Here is a 14,469-nt window from a genome sequence, read left to right as displayed (position 1 = left end):
TTTAAATAATACTTTCAGGTAATTCTGTTATTACGACTATAATTTGTAACTCATTATTTTTGTTACTGTGAAATAATTTGCACGCTAAAACGTTTCGTTCTTTTTAACGAGTAAATAGAAACAATTGTTCTATTTACATTTTTTCGTTGCTATTTATCTCGATTACGACGAATATAATACAAGACGGATCACCGTTCGCGATTACACGCCGAGCTCGATCGCGCAGCTAACCCGTGCATGCACGGCTGCTCGCGCGATATTCTTGGAGAGTACTTACCAGTATCGGAGGAAGGATGAGCCCTGGTGAGTCTGCAGAGTTGCAGCGGCAGATAACGAGTATCCGCTCGCGGTGGTGACTTCGGCGGAGGAGGCGTCGCGCTGAGGAAACCGCGCTGCAGCTCCCAGCCGACTTCCTGGATGATCGAAGCCTTCCTGAAGTACGGCGTCACCTCCCTCAGATATTTCACTGGAACAGACGGAACAGACCGAACGGTGAACGACGACGGCCAGGAAATTTCTCCTCGAGACGGGAAGTCTGTTCCCCGTCTCGTAATCCGTTTGTAATAATGCCATCGCACAGCTGCTGGAATCGCTTCGCCATTTTAAAACTACGATATTATCCCCGCGTAAGAATCACCGCCGACAATTCTCGAACGGATAACATGCATTTTGTGTACGGAGAAATTCGAGACGCGTAATTTCAGATCGCTCGGTAACGAGGACCGAACGGAGGAGGGAGGAAATGTCGCGACGAAACGAGGCCTGGCGCGATCAATATTCCCCTGATCGGTTCGATATTAAGCCACGTTCTCCTCGAGAACGTATCTCGGCTTTACGAGCGGTTTTTACGGATACCCAGCAAATTCGCCTGGGGTGCCGGTTACTCTTCCACTCCCTCGGTCCGTGCGCTACATGTTCCAGTATTTCGGTTAGCTCGCGTCAGGATTGCAGACTATTCCCGTGCTCTGCAGCGTTTTCGTTTCCCCTCGACTCGAAGCAGCTCCCACGGCCGCCAGGCCCCGTATTCCTTCGAACTTTAACGAGTTCGTCCTGTACGTAATCGCGCCGGTGCCGCACCGACATCGAAACATCAACGACAAATTGGATTTTGAAACGGTCGGTACGTGACCGCGGTACGGTATCACCGACGCCTCGATGCGAAACGGAGATCCGGCCCCCGCGGCCGATTTACGAGTCTCGCCGACCCTTCGACTCTGCTTTTCGATTCTCGATCCTGCGAGCCGAAATCTCCCAGCAACTCGCCGAAAGGATCCGTGGATCTCGTAAAAGCAGCCAAAACCGAACGTTCCGCAAAAGATCTACATTTCCAAACATTTCTGCATTTCCGTTCTACATTTCTTACACTTGAAACTTATGTCTTCGATTTCTCAACGTAATTTATGCTTTTAGTAACCCGACAAAAATTGTAATTTATAAAATATTAAAATTATCCTATTAACACGTCGTAGTATATTATTTCTTCGCTCTTGCCAAATTCACGAATCCTATCCAGATTTATCTCAATTAACGCCACACCTTCGGAGTAAATTTTTGTAATTCCTTAATGAAAATTCCTGTCACCGATTTCTCGGCAATGTGGCGACCAACGTGTTAAAGATACTTTCTCGTCTGTCCATCGAAAGCGTCTCTGTGCATTTCAGCGAAGCCGATTGGTTCCACGAGGAATAGCTGAAATGGCAATCCGTCGCCAAAGGTTGCTCACCCCTGCCACGAAACATACACCGCGATCAAAGTCCAGACTTTCCCCTCCGATCGAATCGAACCACTCACACAAGTTTCTCTTCCTTACGTTCTAATATTCAAATGGCCGTTGCCTACGACATAGAACCAATGTCCCCTATTCACCGCCAAAGCTTTTCAATCCGCTTCGCGTATTCGCCCGACAGCGGCGTATCTCGCCAATTCTTTTCCAAGCGAGAGTCATACGTCGAACGGATCTCGTTTATCAAACGGACGCAATTTCAACGATGTCCCATTGATAAGCTACGGACACCGTGGCCCGTAATGCATGTCCCGCGCAACCAATCCCACTCGAACGGCCAACAGTCATCCGTCTACACGCTGACTCGTCGCATTATTAATAATTAGACGCGTTGGTGCACGAGAATCGACTGTTTGGCGACCCGATTTCCAAGAGAATTCGATTTCAGCTCGCGTAACCGCGGATTTTCGTGCTCGCGGATTCGATTATCGGTCGAACGTCAGCGAGGGATACAAGTTGATGGAGAAGATGGAAACTATTTGTAATGACAGTGTTAACGAAATGAAAGCTTATGTTTATTTCGATTCTAAACGTACGAACGATCCCGCTTCTATAATCTTTTTCCATCTTTCGGTTATCGTTTGAAAATCTATCTTTTCAGAATGTTCGAGGTTTTCGAAAAGGCTCTCATCTAATACTGATTTCAATATTTTGGAATCTTTTCTGGTAAAAAAAATTTACACCACGTCACGAACGATATTCGGTCAAAGGTCGGCAACTATAAAAATAGCTGAATATGCCCTATTACTGCTCTGCGTTTAGTTTATCGACGGTCGCGATAACGTACCTCGCAATTTCCGTCTGTGCTTTTTCCGCATTCTCGTACGCGCAACGACGCTTATCGCGAACGCATCCCGCGCTAACTTCAGCCATTAGCGACTTCTTCCGGCGCTGGAAACGAAATAGTTGTTTTCCAGCGAGGGAAATTAACGTAAACAGTAGCGCGGGTTAAGAGTATGGCAATTAAAGCTTTCCACGAGCAACCTAAATGCGGAGAACCAAAAGCCTCTAGGAATTTTCGGTGTTTGAACGGGCGCATACGCTCTTGAAACATCGCCTATTTGTTCAGCTCGAAAGAGAGCATTAAATTTGAGATGGATCGAGCGATGCCGTTTTTCCTTCAGGTGCATTAAAATAATTGAGAATGATGCACGGTTGGCCGACACGCTATATGACAACTGTGTGTACCCTCTCAAAAAATACCCAATTTTGTGTTCTTTTCATTTCTCGTAATCTCGCAAGAAACCTACCATCTTGCGACAACCGTAACAACTAACTCAATGATAGTAAAACAACGAAGCGACCAATCTTCGAGATAAACGTCGCATCGCGTGGACGAGGCAGCGGATGATGTAACGCGAATTTCGTCAAATAACGAAACGCGCAAGAAAATTTCAAACAACTCGGAGATCTCGACGCGTCACCGTTGGAGACTCGGCACGAAAAAACAAGGAACGAGGAGCAGATAGTAGGGGTACGGGAGGCATTTCATGGTTCGGGAACGACCAATCGAGCTCTCGGGACGCCTTAAAAATAGAGTAAAACGGATAAACCGGAAGTCGATCGCTGTCCGTTGCCGACGGAAGATATTTTTAATATCCGGCGAGATTCCCATCCACTCGTCTTACTCCCCGTCCCTGTGGCTCTGCAGTGTATACACGGGCCTCCGGTAAAGAGGGAGGGTTGCGTCTACAAGGGGAATGATCCCGTATTGAAATTGCACGGAAATTTATCCCGGATCGCGGCGGTATATCGAAATCGTCTCTCAAAGTTCGAATCCCGATGAAAAATGGATCGTGCCGAACCATCGTCTCAGATCCATTCGTCGGCCATAATTTATCGGGCGAGCCAATAGTCGTCCAGAACACAGCGAACGGGATATCTCTGTAATCCGTTATTAATTTCCACTAACAGAATCGATTTACGTCGAACGTCGATTGTACTATTAGGTTCATGCATAATTATCACACGTTTTTTCTTTCGTACTGTGAGAACGAGTATGACGAAAACCTGAGGCGCGAAAGGACAGTAGAATAGTACAGTACAGTACCAACCCTACTTATTAATCTTAAAACGCCTACTTTCTGCAAAAGTTTCACAAAAATCGGCGAATTACGGTTCCTGGATGTGTTTCTTATCGGAGTACAAAGGACTCTAGGACGCAATTGAGGAACGGGGATTCGAAAACGTCGGTAGCTCGTAAAGGAACTACTTCGGCGGCGATTCCCATTACCAGCGGCTTTCTAACCGTGAAATCGATAGTCGAATGAGCGGCTAGCTTCGCCGGGATCCGTGCTTGTTCGATTATTAACGCGACAATGAGAGGCGAAGGACTATGCTTTGGTGAATGAGACGAGTAGCTTTGGTGGAACTCGCCACTTGCGGTGGCTATTGGGATTGACAAGTGCCGTTTTAAATGTAGGATTAACCCTTCAACCTATCATAACGTATGAGACGCGCGATACAGAATTCGAATCGAACAAGGAAAACAGGAGTCAGACAGGTTGTATGAAAAGGCGCAAAGAATTTTATACCCGAATATGGCATTCACGATCCTACAGTAAACGTAGCTCATAGGGTTAAGGATCTTCGTTACGTTGACAATCATCGTGACTATATCGGGAATATCACAAATAGCTCCATTTATTCTTTTGGACAATCGAACAAAGATTACAACTAATATTTTATTATTTTTCCGTTTCTTTGTTTTTCAATCACAGTAGCCTAGTCGTGACTGCACAACGTTGAATATTCTGGTTAAAAGTATCTTGAAGCATGAACATTTATAGATCGGACAGAGTCGCATCGGAATTCTATTTTACCGCAAGAATCTTAGCCTCGGCTAAAAGAACGGCCTGTATTCTTTATTCACGGTCGAAGAGACGCCTTAGCGTGGCGTTCGAGGTGTCCCGTGGATATTTCATCGTGTGTCCGTCTCCAATGGATCGCGATGACGGTCTTTCGCCTTGTGTGCGCTTGAATAAATCGATTGGAAATGGAAAGGGCTTCTGCTCCTGGAGAACAGAGCATTTTATCGCTCGCATTCGGCTCCGATCTTGCGAAAGGAGCGTGTTCGGACGCTGAGACGTCTCTGTTTATTTGGAGTATTGTCACGGTTTTCGAAGTAGAATACATACTACTTTGAATGCAAACTTGTAAACGGCGATGAATTTCTGGTTAATTTTTTTAGGAATCGATTCAAGAAACTTCGTTTGAAAATCAATGCTTTTCACAAGAACTGAACGTCGCCGGGAAAGAGCGAAAAGGCTGGCACGAGAAACGGGAAATAAAGGTAGAAAATAGGGGGACGGGAATATCGCAGACGGCGATAGTGTTCCTTTCATTTTCATTTGTACTTATTTCCTCGGCCATCACGTCGCTCCGTTGTACGTTCTTCTCGTGATTCGCATTCGACCGATTAAACGATATAGTACACTTTCCCCCGAAGGAAACGACCGGTCGCCTCTTTGGATTTTTATTTTCGCTCCAACGGTCAACAGTCTGGCGAACTCGGGGAAATTCGCGTCCCCCTCCCTGCCCCCTTTAATTACGCGACTTCCGCCGCTAGATTGCTCTTTGTTCGGGAAACCAAGACGATCGATTCAGTTTTTTTTTTTGGAATTCTGTAACCACTATGGCGGTCGCACAGTTTCTCGAGTAATTACAATGAGAGACGAGGTGGTACCGTGGACGGACGCGAAGAACCTCGAACATGTAATTAAATTTAACTCTTTGAATACGTCGATCGGGGTATAGTAACGCTGTATGCAATAACTACTAATTGAACGAAACTTTGGTACTCTCCAACGTCATTTCCGAAGAGCTAATTTATGTACTCGAGCCACTGGGTCTAGGTTCGAGGTTGAATTCCAGTTAGAAAATTTATATACTCGCAGAGGTTGACGCACAATTGCCATGAGGAATTACAGAAACTAATAGATATATTGATTTTGTATATTACGAACGTTATCGCAGTTTGCAAAGGTATATATAATATATTAGAATTCGAGGGTACATCCTCCCGACTTATCGGGACCAGATTTTTCGCGTGTTCCCCTTTGATCTGGTAAATAAGATAGGAAAAGATTCTCAAATCTTCCGCCTCTGTCTGTTCGCTTGTTACCCCTTCTGGCTCGCTGAATTCTTTCTGGGGGTTCGCCAGATTAAACGCCTCGCTTTCGCGGAAACGCCACCGATCCCTCGAGATTTTTATTCTCCCACCCAGCAGGCGAACGCCTACAAGGAATCGTCCTGGGATTCCGCCCTTTTTTCGTGGCTGTAGGGTAATCGTATGATTTACATTCAAATTTCCTCGCACGCACAGCTCTCCGCCCCAAAGTTTATTCAAAGAGGGGAAGATTTTCCCTTAGAAAGAATTGTTTCGATTTTGGCAAATTAAGGAGGGAGTCTGATGTAACAGGTCTAAAAAATCGTCTATTTGTGTTTGCTTAAAAATCATCCTAACCATGTGGAGAATACTTTCGTGTAATACTTTTGTTTTAAAACGATATGTGTTGGTAAAAAACCTTGGCTGAACCAGACTTCCCCTCTAAGTAATCATATCAAGTTGGCATGAAACTGATATTTAGTTCCAAGTACAAATTCCGAATGTACTATGCAAATCTCACAAACACGCAATATCATTTTAAAGTATCGAGGAAACGCTGCACGATAGAGACCGCGAGGAGTCTCGCGTGCTTGATAAATTCCCGGAGACGCGAAGGAGAAGCGGATCGCTGGTAGGAACGAGCAGGAGTTAATCAACGAGATTCTTGGACAAAGGAAGGCGACGAAGCTGTTTTTCTCGGGGGTTGTGCAGGTGACAAGCATCGGTCCATATCGTTGGCCATCTATTTCGAGCGCTCGAATTTCCCCACCCGCGGGTATAAATTCTCGATCGAGGCTTTCAACCGTTATACATCGGCGAATACAGCAGAAAGGGGTGATTCACGGGGTGCTAAGAGAACCATCTCCCTCGCTGTTGCTCGTGGACAAACGACCGCGGTGCTGCGGGCGGCCGTTCACCCACGCTTCGCTCGGGATTTCGACCGGAAAAAGGTGCGCGGTTAGATTGATAGATGACCGGACAGCCGAGTCTCTCGACGAGGAAGATGGGAAGCCTGAGAATGAAGAGGAAAAAGACAGGTGTCGGAAAGTTGACGGTGGCGATCAAGGGGAGCTATGGCGCTCTTGACCGCAGACAGATGAACAAACGGTAAGAGATGTGGGGGTTGTCGTTGGATGATCGAACCGAACCGAAAAATAGTCGAGAACCTGACACTCCGAAACGAAACGGAAAGAAACTTTTCGATTAAAAATTGACACGACGTTCGCAGTGTTTGCAAAGTCGATGAATTACGGGAGTGATTTGATTCGAACGGTTGAAAAATGGTAGCTCTTCAGAAATTTTTTTTGGAAAAATGGAAAGGGATCTAAAAACGAAACCGTAGTTTATAGAAATAAGTAGTAACACTACTTATTTGTACGATATTTTTTTCATCGCGAGACGAATGCAAGTTAATGTCATTAGACAGATGGAGCACGTCGTATCGGAAAAGGTGAAAATGGGAACGTTGCAGACTATCGAAGAGATTAATCAAATAGAGACCCGAAAGCGTTAATGAAAACGAAGGTCCCAGCAATCAATTTCATGCGAACCTTTGCGTCAATCAGTCTATAACAGCGGAATTTATGAATTTCTTGTTCATTAACACGCGCAACGAGACTTTTGAACGGCTGTGTATGCACGTGGGGCTGATAACCGTGCAGCTACACAGGGGTGGCTGGTGGCGGTTATGTAACAGAGGCAAAAGCGAGGGGCGGCGCCGCTAGGGAATCGGCCCAGCGACAAATTGCCGATATTTGCGCGGCAATACGTACACGTACCTATGAGCCTCGTGAAACGAGTATTTTCGCGACTGTGCAACCTGTAACGGGCACTCGATTCTCTCGATCCGACGATCAAAAAGATTTTTCAACCGTTTCGAGCACTGTCACGCTAGCAGGAGCCTTTCTACTTTTTCCGATTCGAAAATCAGGTCAGGTACTTGAAAAGTATGTAAAATAGAAACTACTCGTTATTATTAAAAATATAACCCTTTCAGCTATTTTCTATTTGAGTTCTATTCGATTCTCATCTAGAAATTAATTGTATTAACCCCTTCACCTACATGCGTTCGTTGAAGAGGTTAAAATCCCGTAAATAAGTTCCCAGTAGATAAAGTGTAATATTAATTTTTCGTTCAGACGACGTTCGAAATGAATGGCACGCGGTTTATGGTCGACCTGGCTATCTTCAATTCGTCGAGATTCGGCTCTATCGCGTTGTTCGATCGCCATTTCATTCCAGTAACGTTCCAAAAGGTACGAGATCTTTCGTCGAACGCGTTCGAAATGATTTTTGGGCGGTTTTAACCGTCGTTCGACGAGAAATTTGGACGATAGATATTTTTCCCCTCACCCTCGGCCAGTCTCGAGACCCAATCGACACGTAGCTTTTCTCGTTTCGTGTTTCGCGGTGATCATCCTTGATCAGAACTCCGGGATTACGTACTATCCGGCTCCCGTGGGAGTCGACGCATCTGCGGACGCCTCTAATTGCACCGTCAACTTTGGGATTTTCGTGAAACGGGCTTTTGGAAATTTGACGCGGTACTCGATTGCATCCGGGGGAGATTTGCGGCTTGACGATTCCGTTTCTCCGAACGTCGCACTTTACCCAAGTTATCGGTAACTTGAAATTGCGCCGAATCGACGAGGTATGGAGAATCTTTTTATTTATATATCTCTAAGAAACAGCGACGGTGCGCGCTCGATTAATCGATAACTGAGCAAGTAAAATAAACGGACGTCAAAATTATGGATTTTTGAGGTTTCAGTGGCTTGAAATAGTTTTTCGTGAAAATCAGTTTTACGTGCTAAAAAAATACTAGACACCTGTTATATTTCAATATGGAAACAATTAACGTTACTGTATATACTGAAACCTCCAATATCCAACTGCCAACTGTTCGTATACTTTTGATACGCAGTGTATTTGAGTTATAAATTGTGGAACGTGATCGTGGACTATCTTGAGTAATAATTTGCAGCATTGACTCTCATGAATAATTGCAAAGAGTACAAAATATAGAGTATAAAATATGTACAGGTATTTTTCCTCCATTGAAATTAAAGTTCGTCAACGTCAAATGATGCTTCCACGGCTATTTGTGTTCTTTGATTTGTTCATTATTCGGTTTTGATAAGATGCTCGGCAATCTTTTTATAGAAATAAACAGATTCGTCTCCTCCAGGCTGAATTAAACACGGCAATAGTACAACCAAAATGAAATACATTTTATCTCGATGTAAGTTTCGACCGCAATTTCATTCGTTTAAAACTCCAACTGACAAGCATTTCCGTTTTAACAAAGTTCAACAAACTCGAGCGTCTCTTGGTCTCGGTGGCAAGCGATTCCGTCCCAATTAAATTACCACCGTTGTTTCCCGCTCGATGCAACCGGAAAAAAGAATGCGACTGGTTAAACTCTCCAGCAGATTTCCACGATTCGCTATTTGCATCGCAAAGATTACGTCGCGGACTTTCTGGTCAATCTCCGACTGAGCGAATACCTTAGGATGGCGGAATTCATGGCTCTCGCGAAAAAAGGAGCCCAGGGTGCTCGGGCACCTCGGGATCGCCATACCCGTACTATAACTGTGCTATTTACACAAAGGACAGGTACAGGTTGCTTCTGAAACGCACAGAATTAATTCCCACGCCCAATATGTCCCAAAACAACGCGAATTTGCAATTTACGTCGCGCACGGGCTATCCAGGGCCTCTGAAAACACGAATGCGGCAACTCTCGAGAATCCCGACGCTTTCTCAAACGTTCCACGCGCACCCTGACAAAATCCGCCGAGGAAACGAACGTCTGAAGGGACTTGGCGCGTCCCAGAGAGCGAAATAACGAAAGGTGCTCTCGGAAGGATTGCGACGAATTCGGCGCGTATCGGAAATTCTTATCGGAAAATAAAAGGGCGGAAGAACAATCGCGATGACTCACGGGACCATCGAATTTCCTCAAGGAGCCAGCGCGAACCTCTCCAACCAACGTGGCTGTCAGGATTTGCCCGAGACTCAGAAGTCTGTCGAGGAATCTGGCCGTGTGTGCGGATCCTTTGAGAAAGCTGTTCGACGACGCAGGCTTTACGACGCGCCACCCGTCGAGGAAAGAAAAGGCACGAGGAGAGAGAGAGAGAGAGAGAGAGAGAGAGAGAGAGAGAGAGAGAAATGGGTTCTCGCCTCGTAAGGGTTCGAATCTCGTTGCGAATCGCAGAAAAGAGTTCGAAACGGGTATTGGTCCCAGGACGAGCGGCGAGATACGCCTGCAATATCGCACCTTTCCCTTCCTTTTATCTAAACGACCTTACCACCGTAGCACCGAAATCGCAGCTTCGCAGCTCGCTCCCCGTCCGCAGACCCGTCCTGCGGATATTTTCCCGAGCAAATATCGCGGGAATAGATTGTCTCCTATTCCCTTTTATTTCGCCTTTTAATCCGTGCCGGAATTTCGCTGGATTCGCGAGGTATTTCGGGGAATCTTCACCCGAAAGAAAGGGTGATCATTCCCGAAAAAAAAGGTACACACATCGCGCATACGAGTGGAGAATAAAATTAGTTCAACGTTCTCTTATTCCATACTGAATGTGAATGTAATGTAAACTCAGTACTTCGAGTACCGTTCGCTCTTCCACAAACTGCAATTTCGTTTTTCGCGTTCTTTCCAAAACGGCAGACAATTGTTTCAATCATTTACGGCAGGTATCCGGCGAGTTCTAATTAAAAACTAACGAAGAGTCACCGAGTCAAGAACGAGACGAATCGTTTCAACGTCGATCGAGACGGATGACCAAAGTGTTGGCCTCTAACAACAGGGAATTTTTTGGACGAAAAAGAGTAGAACCATTCGAGCATAGCCCGGCGTTGTGACCGGCCGGTGAAGCATTAACAGGCAACGGACACGCGGCGAAGCGCGAAAAAACCTACGTAACCTGGTCGCACCTCTTGAATGGGCGCACGGTTTCATCGGTAAACTGCGCGCTCCTTTTTCCGGCTTTTTTCGATCGCAGCTGCGAGTAATTTCGACGAGAAATTCACAGATGGGAAAGAGGGAAATAGGCGAGCGAGGAAACTATTCGCGGAACCGTCCCGGGCCATTATAGTCTATTCAACAAGCGCGGGGCGAGCTCTCGATCAGAAAATTGTTGCCATGCGTTACCCAGGAGTTTCACGCTTAAAAGCTTCCCTGGAATCGAATTCGCGAGAGCACACGGCGGTGAAACGTCGCGCAACCATTGAGCATACGAATAAAATGTATTTGCAATTCAGGAAGACGCCGGATGCGGGCAATGTTGCGTGCGCTCCATCGATATACGTGACCTACGCGAGCGGAGAGACAAGCGAACTCGCCCTTAATTCTTCGCGTCGCGACGAAACGAGGTTTGGAACGTGTGGAACGACTGTTAAGGCGCTGCCTTCGTTTCAAATCGAAAGGAACTCTAAAAAGCATTATTAATTCATCGATTGCCTGTGAGATGGCAAATATGCGTGGAAAATGAGAGTACGTTCGAGTTTGCATTTATTTCTTTGCGAATAAATATCGAATATAGTCGGCAAAGGCCGAGAATTAATTTGTGGGATTCTCGAGAGAAGCGCCGTTCGCGACTCGATACGTACTCGACGAGCCACGGATAAAAATTTTGCGGGAAATCACTAAAGCGAAATGAAACTCGACGCGAGCCGTGCCCAACGAGATTGATTCGTATCGGTTCCTAGAGGACGGTCCTTGGAGACAGAGAATCTGCAGGTTCCCGCTCGATAATCCTACCCCCGCGAACGCGCAACCTCGTGTTCCCGATTCCGTACAATATTTTTACTCGTTAATCATTTCCCCGAGTTCATAAAGGTAGCTAGAAACGGCTGACGATGAGAAATCGACGTTGGCTGCGGAGCCAAGTAGAGTCGCGAGGCAGAAAGAGAGAGATATATAGAGGGCTGGTATCGAGAGAATAAGCGGTACATGAAACTTCCGGGTACATTATAATATCGCTACGAGGAAGGAAATCGTCGACAAACTCGTAATACCGTTCGATCCGAAAAACTGCAAACGAGACGACTAGGCATCCGAAGGACTATTGGAAAAATAGATCAGTCTGGGATTCAATCTTCGAGAAAGCGGGATCAGAGTTGGCTTAGACCCTAGATTCGAGTTTCGCGGAAATAAAGTTTGTTTTCGGAAACATTCCCTCGAGACTCGCAGCCGAAAGAATATATCCTGAAAGACGCAGACCGAAGCTAACCATTCGCGATTCAGAAAGGGCCGTATCCAAAATTCAAGAATATTTTTCTAGATTTTGTATGTAAATATAACTCGATATCTATATAAATTGTTGTATCAAAACATATTTAAAAATGCCAATGATACATTAAGGGATTTGCAATAACTGCCTGCACCCTGTAGAGAACAAGAACTTGGAAAGTTTACAACTCGATTACCCAAGAACGAGGTCTTTTCTTTCTTTTTTTCATGTAAAAGGCAAGAGATTCCGGCGTCTCTGGATCTCGGAGATCCGCGACGCCGTAATTATTTAGACAGGGGAGCACGCAGCAGTCGTGTATCGCGTACCGCAGTTAACCATCCAGCCGAGATTGCGTTTCAAGACGCTAAATCTTATGTACACAATCTTCTCCGTTTCGCGTGTCGTGTCGTGTCGTGTCGTCTTGCACGCCCCGCGGCGAACACACTCTTCCGTCGCCGTTCCGTTCCGGCACAATGACTCCCGTCTCGTTAATATTCATCGCGTTCCAGATTCGAAACAGAACGTAACGTGTCGGTGTCGCGAGCTCCGATAAACGTCGAGAAAATTGAGGGAGCGCGTCGAGACGCGACGTTTTATGCGTCTCGTGCAATTTATCAGTCGCATAAGTCGAGTGTCACGCGACTTTTAAACAATTAATTATAGTATTTTACGGTATCGACATCTGCGAACGCGGGTTATACTTTAATTATACATCAGGGAAACATCGATAAACAAAACGATCATCAATTTCCATTACTTCCTTTTCGTGTTTAAAGTCCGATACTTCGACTGGAAAATTGCCTTTTAATTATTACTGTATTTAAGCGTCGAAAAAAAATTTTTGAATTTTAGCTACGATAATTGCTTGTACACCCTCAACACCAAAACCTACTTCCCTGTCTCAAGAATACTAATTTAAAAAAAAAACCTTCGCTGTTTTAGTGTTATCGCTGCGTAATATTGGAACGAACTTGCGAATCGATACCCTAGTCTTTCACTCGTTACCGTGAAAGAAGTCGCATACAGTGAGATCGCTAAACAATATACGTTTCCTGCATTTTCTCCTCGCCCTTCGGCGGTCTCCATAATTGCTTCGAGAAACATAACCGGGGACTCTACTTTGTTGCAGTCGTAAAACATTAGCAGAACTGTACAGAGTATACGCGGGGATGGTTAAGATCACCGGAAGACCACGGGCAACCCTCTGCAGCAGAACCACGGTTCACTGCACGCTCTAGAGATGGCGGTAGCGAAGATCTTGCGGCAACCGCAATAATTTGAATTTATGATAGCATTATTGCAGTTGTTTCCTCAACAAGCACGTAATACCCACAAAAGGATTTACCAAGTGTTCGTAACGTTATACGAGCGATTCGAGATCCGCGGCAACGCCGTTGTAAACGTTATACACCGGCGGAAAAAAGGAATACAAACACACTCCGCGTTCTCAATGATCGTTGCACGACGATATTAATAAACTACTATGTAAATCCTGTCCCGTTTCTGAGAGTCCTATTCCTGACGTTCTACGTGTTCCATTGCGCGAGGATAATCTTATTGGCGTTTTAAATTGACTATGATCGTCGTCGATCGATCGAAGAAAGAAGACAGAATTTCAGCATCGAAGCTACCGTAGTTTAAGTACAAGTATTTGCTCGTTGGTTTGGTACGTTAAATTACGAGTGCATTTTGCGTTTAATTATTTTAATTATAGATTAAAGTATAAAAGTTCACGATAGCGAAACACACATTTGGTTTTGCAACTTTGTCTGCTTTCTTGAGTCGCGAAACTGAGGGAAGAGTAAAAGTATCTTGGAAAGGCACAAAATTAATTTCTACGTTTAATATATCGATTTTATACGACCGACGATTTAGGACACGCTCGATTTGTTTTTCAGTTCCCTCTCGGAGAATTCGTGCCTCCTTTCCGGCTTATTAACTCCCCTCGAAGCGATGTAACCATCCTTCTCGCAACAGGCGTATCTCCGTCCACGTTTTCGAGGCTAGTGGCTCGGGACATTGATATTCGACGAGCGAGCTTTCGATCGAGAAAATGCTTTCCCCGGAAAAAGGGAAAGGGGGAAAGACGCGGAATTCGTCCGTGTGTGTTCCAGAAACGAAAAGAACGAGCTGAACTATAGAGAAAGAGAGAGAGAGAGAGAGCTCGGAAAGGAAATCCAGGAAAATGATTATGGTCGATTGATTCGCAATATTGTTTCGTCCATCGTGAGTAGATTGGTTTCGGAATCGATCGCATGATGAATGCAGAAACAAATCTATTAATGGGCCCCCGCCGTGAACTACATTCGTTAATTGGAGTCGCTTCGTTTCACACGTAA

The 14,469-nt window shown here is 45.3% G+C and overlaps 1 protein-coding gene across 4 annotated transcripts in view; it reads right to left on the bottom strand.

Annotated features, from left to right (window-relative positions):
- LOC128896078 (beta-1-syntrophin) overlaps window positions 1-14,469 on the bottom strand; it is a 319,965-nt gene that overhangs the window by 144,443 nt on the left and 161,053 nt on the right. For all 4 annotated transcript variants that reach the window (XM_054159243.1, XM_054159246.1, XM_054159247.1 and 1 more), the window contains one exon: window positions 278-466. In XM_054159243.1, the coding sequence (XP_054015218.1) occupies window positions 278-466 (189 nt within the window). The remainder of the gene's footprint in view (window positions 1-277; window positions 467-14,469) is intronic.

Source organism: Hylaeus anthracinus, unplaced genomic scaffold (assembly GCF_026225885.1).
Source record: "Hylaeus anthracinus isolate JK02 unplaced genomic scaffold, UHH_iyHylAnth1.0_haploid 5, whole genome shotgun sequence".
NCBI classification, from domain to species: Eukaryota; Metazoa; Arthropoda; class Insecta; order Hymenoptera; family Colletidae; genus Hylaeus; species Hylaeus anthracinus.
This window is presented reverse-complemented; position numbering and strand designations above follow the sequence as displayed.